At 35.3% G+C, this 14,019-nt stretch overlaps 1 protein-coding gene across 1 annotated transcript in view; it reads left to right on the top strand.

Moving 5' to 3' along the window:
• Positions 1–14,019, top strand: part of TASP1 (taspase 1) — a 259,816-nt gene that overhangs the window by 214,755 nt on the left and 31,042 nt on the right. Inside the window, exon 10 of the mRNA XM_081832292.1 lies at positions 8,245–8,318. Coding sequence (XP_081688418.1) covers positions 8,245–8,318 — 74 coding nt within the window. The remainder of the gene's footprint in view (positions 1–8,244; positions 8,319–14,019) is intronic.

The raw sequence follows: 14,019 nt of genomic DNA, 5'->3' as shown, positions 1-14,019 counted from the left end.
AAAACTGAAAAGGCAAAAAAAAAAAAGAGAGAGAGAGAAGGAAAATTCAAAATCAGAAATGAAAGAGAAGTAACAAACAACACCAGAGAAATGCAAAGGATTCTAAGAGAATCTTATGACACATTATATGCAAACAAATTGGACAACCTAGAAGAAATGGATAAATTCAAACTACCAGGAAGAAATAGAAACTAAGCTACCAGGAAGAAATAGGAACCAAACTACCAAGAAGAAATAGAAAATTTGAACAGACCGATTATCAGCAATGAAATTGAATCAGTAATCAAAAAACTCCCAACAAGCTAAAGTCCAGGACCAGATGGCTTCACAGGCAAATTCTACCAAACATTTAAAGAAGCATTAATACCTCTTCTTCTCAAACTATTCCAAAACATAGAAAAGGAAGGAAAACTTCCAAATTCATTCTGTGAGGCCTACATTAGCTGATACTAAAACCAGATAAAAACTCTACAAGAGAAGAGAACTACAGACCAATATCTCTGATGAACATAGATGCAAAAATCCTCAACAAAATACTAGCAAGCTGAATCCAGCAACACATTAAAAAAATCATTCACCATGATCAAGTGGCATTTATTCCCAGGATGTAAGTGTGGTTCAGAATTCACAAATCAATATGATTCATCACATCAACAAGAGAAAGGATAAAAACCATATGATCGTTTCAATAGATGCAGACAAAGTATTTGACAAAGTACAACATCCATTCATGATAAAAACCCTCAACACAGTAGGTTTAGAGGGAACATACCTCAACATAATAGAGGCTATAAATGAAAAACCCGCAGCTAACATCATACTCAATGATAAAAAACTGAAAGCTTTCTCCCTAAGATAAGAAATAAGACAAGGATATCCACTCTTACCACATTTATTCAACATAATACTGGAAGTTCTAGCCACATCAGTCAGACAAGAGGATGGAATAAAAGGCATGCAAAATGGTGAGGAAGAAGTAAAACTTTCACTATTTGCAGATGACATTATATTGTATTCAGAAAACCCTAAAAACTCCTCCAAAAAACTAGTAGAAGTGATAAATGAATTTGGTAAGGTCACAGGATACAAAGTCATTGTACAGAAATCTGTTGCATTTCTATAAATAATAATGAAGCAATAGAAGGAGAAATTATGAAAGTAATCCCATTTACAATTGTACCCAAAATAATAAAATATCCAGGAATAAATTAATCAAGGAGGTGAAAGACCTGTACTCTGAAAACTATAAAACATTGTTGAAAGAGACTGAAACACACAGAAAAGGAAAGACATTCCATGCTTATGGATTGGAAGAATAAATATTGTTAAAATATCCATACTACCCAAAGCAACCTACAGATTTAATGCAATCCTTATCAAAATACCAACAGCATTTTTCACAGGACCAGAAGAAGCAATTCTAAAATTTGTATGGAACCACAAAAGACCCTGAATAGCCAAAACAATCTTGAAAAAGAAAAACTAAGCTGGAGGTATTATAATTCCAAATGTGAAGTTATACTACAAAGCTCTAGTGATCAAGACAATATGAGACTGGCACAAAAATAGACACATTGATCACTGGAATAGAATAGAAACTCCAGAAATGAACCCCACAACTATATGGTCAATTAATCTTCCACAAAGCAGGAAAGAATATCTAATGGGAAAAAAGCAGTCTCTTCAAAAAATGGTGTTGAGAAAACTGGACAGCAACATGCAAAAGAATGAAACTGGACCACTCTGTTACACCAAACACAAAAATAAATTCAAAATGGATTGAAGACCTAAATGTGAGACCTTAAACCATAAAAATCCTAGAAGAGAACACAGGCAGTAACTTCTTTGACATTGGCTATAGCAGCTTCTTTTTAGATATCTCTTGAGAGAAGGGAAATAAAAGCAAAAATAAACTATTAAGACTACATCAAAATAAAAAGCTTCTGCATAGTGAAGGAAACAATCAGCAAAACTAAAAGCCTGCGGAATGGGAGAAGATATTTATAAATGACATGTCTGATAAAAGGTTAGTATCCAAAATATATAAAGAATGTATAAAACTCAACACCCCAAAAACAAATAACCCAATTAAAAAATGAGCAAAAGACATGAACAGACATTGCTCCAAAGAAAATATACAAATAGCACACGAAAAGATGCTCAACATCACTCATCATCAGAGGAATGCAAATCAAAACTACAATGAGATATCACCTCACACCTGTCAGAATGGCTAAACTCCATACAAGTTGTTGACAAGGATGTGGAGATAAAGGAACCCCCTGCATTGTTGGTGGGAAGGCAAACTGGTGCAGCCACTGTAGAAAACAGTATGGAGGTTCCTCCAGAAGTTAAACATGTAATTACCCTCGTGCAGTGTTTGTGGGAATGCAGACTGGTGCAATCACTATGGAAAATGGTATGGGGGGTTCCTCAGAAAGTTAAAAACAGAACTACCCTACAATCCAGCATTCAAAGTACTAGTGTTAAAAATACAAAAACACTAATATGGAGGGATACATGCACCACTATGTTTATTGCAGCGTTATTTACAATGGCCAAATTATGGAAGCATCTCAAGTATCCATTGATAGATGAATGGGTAAAGAACATGTGGTATATATGTATAATAGAATATTATTCAGCTGTAAAAGAATGAAATTTTGCCATTTTCAACAACATGGATGGAGCTAGAGAGTATAATGCTAAGTGAAATAAGTTAAAGATAAATACCATATGATTTCAGTCATATTTTGAATTTAAGAAACAATAAAAACAGAAGAGAGAGAGAAAGGCAAATCAAGAAAAAGACTCTTAATTATAGAGAACAAACTAATGGTTACCAGAGGGGAGGTCGGTTGGGGGGATGGGTGAAATTGGTGATGGGGATTAAAGAGCACAGTTTTCATGATTAGCATTGAGTAATGTATAGAATTGTTAAGTCATTATATTGTACATTTGAAACTAATATAACACTCTATGTTAACCATACTGGAATTAAAATTAAAATCTTACTAAAATTTAAAAAAATAAAGCAGCCCCCAAGCTCAGGGCTGAAGTGCTGCCTAGTGTTTCTTTGTGCAAGGAGGTTGTGCTGTCTTGTGGAGAAAACGTGTGTTCGATAAGCTTCTTTCAGGCAAGAGTTATAATGCTGTTGGCTATGAGTTCAAAGTTAATGAATCAACAATATTGTACATCCAGAAAAAGGAAGAGGAAATTCATTGAATTGTATGTGAGGCTGCTCCAGAAACTGCTAAAGTAACATCTGTGTGCATGATGAAGCCATGGAAAAGCTGGAAAAGTACTCAACTTGTGGATTCATGAGATAATGACCAATGAACAGAGCATAGGGGACAGCATTATTGTGAGGCTGAAAACCAAAGAAATTCATAAGCAGATTATCCAGCATCAGGAAAATGTTAAACTCTTCTTTGCTTATGTTGTGTTATAAAGAAAGATTATATATAATTAATTACTTATAAGAAAAATATATTAAATAAGATGTTTTACACAGAAACACATAAAATAAGGTTACTTATTGATTGAAAATGTTGTGACAAGAGGCTTGTAGGAACCTAACCCTATATTTCCCTTAGGAGCAATGGCTCAGTGTTTGCTAATTCAGTGTTCATGGCAACCTTATAGAACATAACTACCACAAATTGCAAGGATATATTTTCAAATGGCCATGCCTCCATAATTAGTAGGTGAGAGTGCTTTTTTCTCCACCCCCAACTAACATAATGTTGTTTCAAACTTTTGATATCTGATAACCTGATGGTTGAATAATGGTATTTTGTGGTTTTAACTTGCATTTCTTTTAGTATGAGAAATGTAGACCTTCTTTTCATGTTTTAGAGCCAATTATATTCCTTTTGTCCTTTTCTAATTGGTTTGTGAATCTTTATATATGAAGAAAATTAGCCCTTTTTCTGTGCTACAAATTGCAGATATTTTCCTTAGTGTGTCATTTATCTCTTGACCTTTTTTCCCCATATGGCAAAAGGGAATATCATAAACATTTTTAATGTAGTCAAATGTATTGATCTTGTCTTTTGTAGCCTCTGGGTTTTGTTACAGTTTTAAGAGTTAATATCCAAAATCTATAAAGAACTTACCAGTCTCAACACCCAAAGAACAAATAACCCAGTTAATAAATGGGCAGAAGACGTGAATAGACACTTTTCCCAAGAAGACATCCAGTTGGCTAACAGACATGAAAAGATACTCAATATCACTCATCATCAGGGAAATACAAATCAAAACCACAATAAGATACCTCCTCACACCTGTCAGAATGGCAAAAATTAACAACACAGAAACAAATGTTAGCAAGAATGCAGAGAAAGGGGAACCCTCCTGCACTGTTGGTGGGAATACAAGCTGGTGCAGCCACTCTGGAAAACAGTATGGAGGTTCCTCAAAAAGTTAAAAATAGAGCTATCCTACGACCCATCAATTGCACTACTGGGTATTTACCCAAAGGATACAAAAATACAGATTTGAAGGGGTATACACACCCCAGTGTTTATAGCAGCATTATCAACAATAGCCAAACTATGGAGAGAGCCCAAATGTCCATCGACTGATAAATGGATAAAGAAGAGGTGGTAAATATACACAGTGGAATATTGCTTAGCCATCAAAAAGAATGAAATCTTGCCATTTGCAATGACATGGATGGAACTGGAGCGTATTATGCCAGCTGAAATAAGTCATTCAGAGAAAGACAAATACCATATGATTCCACTCATATGTGGAATTTAAGAAACAAACAGATGAACATATGAGAAGGGGGGAAAATAGGAGAAAGGGAAACCAACCATAGGAGACTCTTAACAATAGAGAACAAATTTTATTGTTAAGAACAAACAGGGTTGATGGAGGGATGTGGGTGGGGGTGGGCTACATGGGTGATGGGTATTAAAGAGGGCACTTGTTGTGATGAGCACTGGGTGTTGTTTGTAAATAATGAATCACTGAATTCTACTCCAGAAACCAATATTGCACTGTATGTTAACTAAAATTTAAATAAAAATAAAAATTAAAAAAAATTCTAAAAAAATAAATAAAAATAAAAGCTTTTCTTAAGAGATATTTAAGGGTTGTGTTTGATGTTTTGTTGGTCCTTTGGTGTTTTTAATGAATTTAATCCTCGCAATATATAACACTAATTATAAATCTTCTAAGCAGTGTAAATTTCAAAGCAATAGAACAATGGAAGGTCACCAGGTTTTGGAATCCAAAGTCCTGTTTGAATTGTAGTTTGTGCACTTACTAAAATGACCTAAGCCATGTTACTTACCTGCTCTTAGCCTCAGGTTCCCCATCCAGGCCTTACTGTGTTCTATTACAAAAGACAGTGCCTGGCATATGATGGATTCTCATTGTTAGTTTCTCTCTCTCCTGCTTCCCTGAAGCCCTTGATCAAGAAATATTTTGTTAAATTAACTTGAGTTAAGACATACATTTTTAAATAAACAGGATTTCTTTTCAAAAGCATTCTATAATTTAAATTATAAATGATTACTGTTGAGTTTCTCAAGTTAGCCTGAACTAGTAATTCATACATCCATATTTGAATTGTAGGTATTAAAAACGGTGTGTCAGTACAATGCACATTGCAAAAATACATTTTTTGGTAATAAATGTTTGTGAAAAGATTAAATGAAGATTGAATTTCTAGACACTGAGTTACTTTCTTTAAGAACTCCTAAACTATGTCTAGAAACTTCACTGGAAACCCTTCAATATGAAACTATTGTTTAATGAAGTCAGTCATTGTACCCAATTTATCCTGTTTCATAATTCTGAATTTTTTTATATATTACATTTCCTTAAAGCAGGCTACATTTTTAGAGAGAATAATGCATTTAAAATAAGCACAATTGTATCTTAAAAAAGTGTAATGTTTTTATCCTTTCATAATTAGATCAACTATATTTCCATATATTTTTCTTTCCATGGCTAGTTCATGAGCCACCTTAACATTTGGAGAATAAGGAGAAGTCACAATTTTAGAAATGCCTTAACTTTGTATTTAAATACAATTACTTTGTCACCACTCTAAGGAAATTCAGTAAGACTTGAATGCCTTTGCTCTATTAGGCAATTTAGAATATCCCAGACCTTGTTCTGGACTTCAAGATTTTTGAAGTTCAAAGCAGATGTGTGAGGAAGAAAAAACATCTGTTGAAGAGAACTTGCTTCATTGCATGACACTGTTTTCCTGCACTCTTCACTGGAGCGTCTGTTGAGCAGGTTGGCAGGTTTGATAATTAATTAATGATGAGGGAATGAGCCACGTATCTGAGGAACTCAGTTTTGCCCCTTACTGCTTCTTTCTTCCCCACATGTCTGGCAAAGCCTTCAGAGTCTAGGATCACTGATCCCACAATTGTATCTCAACTCAAACACTTGTCTTCAGGCTTAATTAGCTCAGAGATATAAACAGATGGATGGCCTGGGACCCAGAGGGTTTGTCTTGAGCAATGCAGTTTTATTATCAGGGAGTTTTGAAATTTTTGTTGGAGAAGTACATCAAAACTTAAAAAATGCCTTTAAAAAAAATTTAGAATTTTGAAAGTATATATACTTGAAGGTGACAGGGTTTTGTGTGTATCTCTGTATGTTTGTGGATTTTTCTTTTTGTAACTTTTTATTTAGATATAATTTCAAACTTACAAAAAAGTTGCAAGAATAGTACAAGGGACACCCACTATTCATTTACCCAGATTCACCCATTGTTTTTATTTCCCCCCATTTGTTTTTCCATCCTCACTCCTTCCTTCTCCTCTCTTCCCTCTACACACACACACACACACACTGAAACATGTATTTTTTATTTTTTCTGAACTATTTGAAGTCAAGGTGGATGTCTGCTGTCTTTACTCTTAATACTTCAGTGTATATTTCTTAAGGACAGGCCATTCTTCTAAATAATCACAATACAGTTATCAAAATAATAAAATTTGATATTGATACAGCATTATTACCTAATCCGTAGTCCCTTCTTAAATTTCATCAATTGTCTCAATAATGTCCCTATGACATCTCCCCACAGACCAATGTAGGATAACACATTGCATTTAGTTATCATATCTCCTTTATCTCAACTTCCTTTGTATCAATTGACTTTGACATTTCCGAAGAGTTCAAACCAGTTATTTAGTAGTGTTCCTGTATCAGATTTGTGTGGTGTTTCCTCATGCAGTCTGGGTTCTGCAGTTTTGGCAGAAGTACCACAGAAGTGGTGGTGTGTCCCACAGTGTCCCACCAGAAGGCACATGGTGTTGATTTTCCCTTAATTGGTGATGTGAGTTTTGATCATTTGATTAGGGGGGCTTCACTAGTTTCTCCACAGTGAACTTAAACTTTCCCTCGTTACATTTAGTAAGGACTTCGTGGAGAGATACTTGAAGACTATGTAAATAGTTTGCTCCTCTTCAAATTGTCACCCATTTTAGCAACCATGATGGTTTTCTAACTGTTATTTCTTCTGTATTTGTTAGTTGGCATTCTGCTACAAGGAAGAGCTCTCTCTTCTCCCCCATTTATTTATTCATTTATTTATTTGCATTAGTATGGGCTCATTGGTTCTTATTTTATTCAGTGGTGATAATTCATTACTATTTATTTTGATACTTAGTTTGACACTGATTTGGCCAGTGGGAGCCCCTTCAGGCTGACGTCTGGGTCATTTTGATAAGTTGTCATCATTCTTTGAGCACTTCCTTACTTTCTGGCACAATAAGATGTTCCAGATTCATTTTATATTTTCTCTGCCCCAGCCCTGGAATGAACATTCTCCAAAGAATCTTGGTTCCTTTTTATGGAGAATGGTATTTAGAAACCAAGACTGTGTGTATGTGTGTGTTAGTGTTAAAGGAAACTACGGAAACTACGTTATGGAATATTACATATGCTAAATCATTGTGTACTGTATGTATCAGTATGTGGTGCATGTGTGTTTTTAAGGCTACAAGTTTCAAACAGAAGAGCATTTATTTTACATGTAATAATCATAAGTTTTGACAAGAAAGAAATACATTTATCATTTCATAGTAAATGGCATTACACAGTTTTGAGTACTAAATCATCTTGACATTTATGAAGGACCAAATGGAAAGTAGGGAACTGAGTGTGTTAAAATATAGAGCCATCTTGAACTGTTCTATTAAAAAGCAAAGATTTATTTTCCATCTGTGATCTGAATGTGCCTATTTGTGTTCTCTTCCACGGCAGTGGAATTTCTTTGGAGCCACACGACAGAGAGCATGTGTGTTGGATATATGTCAGCCCAGGATGGGAAAGCCAAGGTAAGCGGGAAAACTGGGGCATAACCTGAAAACCTTGCAGCTGTTGCATGAACCTCTAACCAGTGAAGTTGATAAAAATGTATTTTTTTCAGCCTCTATTGGGCAGTAACTCTGTGATCTTTATGAGAATCTGATTAAGAACAGTTAATGATCCCAAAGAGAAACAGCAGATCTTTTTAGCTTTTGATGACAGAGCAGGGGAGATTAGGAAACACTATCCCCACCCCCTTTATTTTCATCTTGTTCTTCCTCAGCCATTGTGAATAACTAGAAAAGAAGAAACTGGGGATTGGGAAGAGAAAATGGGAGTAGAGCTGATGGGCTGACAGGGCTGAGTGATTTTACAGGGAGTGTTGGAATAGATCAAGGAAACTGAGGTAAAGAAGGCTGAGTGCCTAGACATCACCCTGCATGTGCAAGGGTGGAGGTGGCTGAGGTGCTTGCACATATGACTTGTCTAGTGCTCTGTTGTGTCCTGGCATGCCCTGGCACGGTGTCCTCGTGAGCAGAGTCAAAGGTCTGTGCCCTGTGTGACACGTGCCTGTGGCATGCATCCCTCAGTGAGTCACAATAATCACATAGACATACACAGCTACTCATGGATTGCTTGGTTTCCCTGCATCCATGATGGGTGAGTCTATATAAGAAATATAATCTATGGATTTTAGTTTATACTGGACTCACGTTCTTCTTCATAAAATTTTTAGAAACAGCTGTGGCATATGATGTTTACTTGGTATTAAGTACCTCAATTGCAAAGCTGTGAAGTTGGGCAGCCTCTTTTTTAAAGGACATAATTTATTTTGCACATTTGGAAATATAAGTAAGGAAACTTCTGATATAAATGTCTGATATAGATTGAATCATTAACAAATTAAGGATACATGTAACAAATTAAGAATACATGTCAGTTTATTGCTGATTTGTTATTTAACTAAGCCATCCAGTCTGGCCTCTGTATATTATCCAGCAAGCCAGTAGCATCAAGAGCATTTCATCAGACAAAGATTGGCTTATATTTGTAACAATGTTACTGAGTTCTCCTCCTCTTTGTCTTACCCTCACCTAATACAATATTCATATACTAGTAGACTTACTTCATAAGAGACTGCACAGAGATTGCCTTGTTTCATAGCATATACAGAAGGAAATTATAGCTGCTCGTTTTAAAGGTGACTTTTGAGGGGTGCCTGGGTGGCTCAGTCTCTTAAGCATTCAACTCTTGATTTCAGCTCAGGTCATGAACTCAGGTTTGTGAGTTCAAGCCCTGTGTTCGGGCTCTGTGCTGGAATGGAGTGTGCTTAAGATTCTCTCCCTCTCCCTCTGCTCCTCCCCTCCCCCACTTGTTCTCTCTCTCTCTCTCTAAAAAATAAATAAATAAATAAACAAAGAAAATAAAGATGATTTTCGAGTTTAGAGTAACATTGCCTAATAGAATGTTCTGTGATGACTGAAATGTTTTATATTTATATTGTGTTGTTCAGTAGGTTAGCCACTAGTCACGTGTGGCTACTGAGCACCTGAAATATGGCTAGTATGCCTGAGGAACAGAGTTTTAAATTAGTTTAAATTTAACTTAAATTACTTATTTTTAATTTAAATAGCCACATGTGGTGAAATGGCTACTGTATTAAACAGCACAGGCTTAAAGAATGAGTGGAAAAATGGTTTTTCAAAAAAGTATTTTCAGAACATTCTTTTCTTCCCAGTGACAAAACCATTCCCAAATATAAAATAAGCCTGAGAAGCCACAGTAATGGCTTGCAGCCATTTAAGTTTTTCTCACCCCTTACATATTGACTCTGAGCTAAAATTGCTTTTTAATAAAAGAACATATATGAGGTAGACTTTAGTACTGAAGCCAGTCTGATGGAGGTACCATCATGTTATTAAGTCCTTTGAGCGGAAATGTTCTAGTTATCCCTGCTGGTGGCCTGTGGAAGACACCTTACTATTTAACATGAAATATGGGTAGTAAAGAGAGTGGAGAGTCCTGCATTGAGCCCAAAGATGTTTGGCCTCTAGTTGCATTGCTTGACATCTGGTGGACGTGGTTTTCATATTGCTGGTAAATTCTCCAGCTGGTAGTCTTGATTGGGCCTACAGATACAGCTGCTCCTCTTGCCTCACTTGTAAATTATGTTTTTGACCTTCCTTGCAGAGAGTTAATCCCTCTCTCTTTCTTCCTCCTTTGAGCCTGTGGCTACAAATGCTTTCCAGAAAGAAAAAAAAAAACCCAAACACTAATGCTTTGGCTGCTGAATTCTATTGATCAAAAAAACCCATCTCTTCTGTCATAAAGGCTGGAATTTTATTGTATTGCAAGTAAGACAATGTTATAAATGAGAAGCTGGGCTCAAAAGAGAAAGCGGCTATAGCAAAGTTTGTATTCCTTATAAGAAAGTAAGCTTTTGACCTACCCCTCTGGTTTCCTGACTTCTATGAAAAAGTTGTTGAATTAATGGCATGCCTGTTCAGCATGATGACTGGTTTGTGAAACATGCTCTCACATAATGTTGAGATCCATGGTAGCAAATGAGAAATCTTTAAAATTAAAATTAAAATGAGGCATCTTTAAAAACTAAAACTAAAACAAAACAAAACCCAAAACCAAACAACAACAAAGCACACACATTTTTTAAATTTAAAATCTGTTTCTAAAAAGTTTTTTTCTTTTCTTTTCTTTTTTTTTTAATTTGGACTTCTTGTTACCAAACTCAGAAACTAAAGCCACCTGGCCATTCGAACATTTTATATAAGCTAGCTATGTTCAGTCTAAGTTAAGACCTTGAATTAAAGCTCACCTCAAAATCATAGTGCTTTAAAAAGGCTGGATAATAAATATTATTGTAACCAGAGTCTGTATACAATTTGAATAAATAGAGGTAGGTTCTTTTACAAATTTCTTTCTTTTCTTTTCTTCTCTTTTTTATAGAACATTCTTTTAATTATATCATTTAATTTCTAAACCTTCTGTAGCATAAGTTAGAGATTTTCTTCTTTTTATTAAACCAAAATTAGGGCATTGATACCAGTTGGATTTAAAAATCAGATTGCCTATATCCTGCCCAGATAGTAGTTAATGAACAGTTTTTAATAAACACCCAGTGTGCATGGACTACTGTAATAAAAACAGATGTTAAAACTGGCATGGAACTTATTGAAGTGTATTAAGTGAAACCTAGGTTTCTTTTACTATTTTACAACTTTCTATAACAGTAGTGAAAATACTGTTATAAAAATTCATTCTTGAGGAAGAGCAGGCTGTTCTATGGTCTTAAAGTGTCTCCCCACAGATTTCTTATTAGTTGCAGAAAAAATAATATATATATAATGAGGAAACCAGGCAACAACTTGACCTTGTGATCAAAATTAATGTGACTGGTGAGGGACAGATGGACATCATGTGCCTCTGGATGTGATAACCTGAGAAAGACACAACATTGCTTTTGTAGTATTCCATCTGGAAGTGCATAACCTGAATCTAATCACAAAGAAACATCAGACAAATCTAAAATGAGGAACATTCTATGAAGAAAGAAAAAAGGGATTATATTCTTTAAAAATGTCAGTGTCATAAAAGACAAAGGCTGAAGGAAATGCTGCAGATTAAATAATACTAGAGTCTTGACAACTAAATGCAATACTTGATCCTAGACTAGATCCTACATGGGAGGGGAAAATGCTATAAATGCATTATTAGGTCAATTTACAAAATTGAAATATTATAGATAGTAAAAAGTGTATCATTCTTAAATTTGTTTGTTATAACTGTACTGTGGTATATAAAGAAATATTTTCACTCTTAGAAAATACACACTGAAGTATTTAGGGATAGAGGGCCATAATATATACAATATCTTCTTAATGGTCCAGAAAAAATATATGGATAGATGGATGAATGGATAGACAGCAAAGTAATAGAGCAAAATGTTATCAATAGGTGAACCTGGGTAAAGGATGTATGGATGTTCCTTGAACTATTCTGTAATTTTGAAATTATTTTTGCATAGAAATTTTTAAAAATATATCACCCTTGGATATTATGGCACATTTGATTAGTTTTGAAATGAATAAGTATTGGAATGAGTGCAGTGCCAGGCAATTGGAGCCTGGGTTCTCCCCCAACTCTGTTTATTTAGTGTGATCACTCTGCCTCTTGGGAACTCAAGAGTCCTCATCTGTAAAATGAGAATAAGAATACCTTACTATGCCTTAAGTCCTTTCTGGGATAAAGTACGATAACAACAAAGAAATAAAATCTGTCTCTCTGAATAAGGATGACTAGATTCTATTTAGTCCTTGATGTATTATGGATATATTCTATATATTATAGATATTTGTATATATTATGGCCCTAGATACTTGCCTCCAATCTGCAAATTCTAAATTCTACATTCCAGATTACATAAGCAGATCTATTGCTATTCAATTTTCAGTAGAATTTTTGCAATCCCAATGTAGTGTATTTACCATGTTTTGTTTTTTTTTGAAGATAGTTTCTGGGCTTTAAAAAAATCTCAATAAACATCTATTTAGAAGGGTTAGGACAGATGGGATTTCTGAGAGTTTTTTTGTTAGGCTTAATGTACCTCTCAAATAAAATCATAAGAGGAAGACAAATATAAAATGGGAGGTAAACAAGAAGGAGTTATCAAAGGAATTGAGAAAGAGATTTCCACTCCCAATTAAGATGAAGACACTTTTGCTCCTACTCCCAACAATGAGAATGAGCTGGATAAACTATAAAATCATAAATTTTAAAAATTATCCAAAAAACTGAATATGCTAGAAAAACCTAAGTGAGCTATGGCCCAGAAAGACTTTTAGGACAGAAAAAACCTCTTGACAGATTTATTTCTGGCAGAACAGTGGGAAGAGGAGTAAAACTGATGTAGAAGAATATAAAGAGAAACTAGCCAAACTTTCAATAAACTATTTATAGCCTCATGTGAGTGGTGTGAGAGATTAAAATCCTAAGAAGCCCCAGACACAGGATGAGTCTTGCACCCACCAACAGTTCTTCCCTATGAAGCCTTCACCAAATGAGCACACCAAGAGCTTGGAACATGGCAAAGAACTGAGAGTGATTCATCAAGGTGTGTAGGATTTGCACCAAGTACATGGCAATAACCAAAGAAAGACTGGAGGTAGAGCAGGAGAACTGAGAGACATCTCCCTGAGGTATAGTGGCTCTTTATCAAATACAAGGCAGTTGCAAGAGAAGGCTGGGATAAAGAAAAGAAATGAGAAGAAACCTCCCTTATTCCTATAAGGTATACAGGACCTTCAAGGGCAAGGCAGCATACTGTTGAAGGCTAGTGCCTGGGCAACAGGGTGAAGAAATATGCCATGGCATGGAAAGCTGGGGGAGGTTATCAAGAGCAAAGAGAAACCTAAGCAACCCAGAAATCTGGTGGCTCGGCTATAACAAAGAGAAATCTCCCATGATTAGAACACGGGCAGCTGGATTATAAGACATAGAGTAGTCTTCAGAATCTCATCAGGGCTCAGATCCCAGACCTTGCTTAAGGGAAATTCCTGATCCAGACCTCAGAATATTAGCCAATAGTGAACTAAATCTAAAACTACCACAAAGCCCAGAACCAGCTCACCTAGAGATTAGACTGACTCAGAGTCCTAACTAGAGGGAGGGAGTTTCCCATTTTCTTAGGATAAATATTATCTATTTTGAATATAA

Source organism: Leptonychotes weddellii, chromosome 10 (genome assembly GCF_054177405.1).
Source record: "Leptonychotes weddellii isolate Sample4059 chromosome 10, ASM5417740v2, whole genome shotgun sequence".
NCBI classification, from domain to species: domain Eukaryota; kingdom Metazoa; phylum Chordata; class Mammalia; order Carnivora; family Phocidae; genus Leptonychotes; species Leptonychotes weddellii.
Note: the sequence above shows the minus strand (reverse complement) of the source record. Positions and strands in the feature narration are given on the sequence as shown.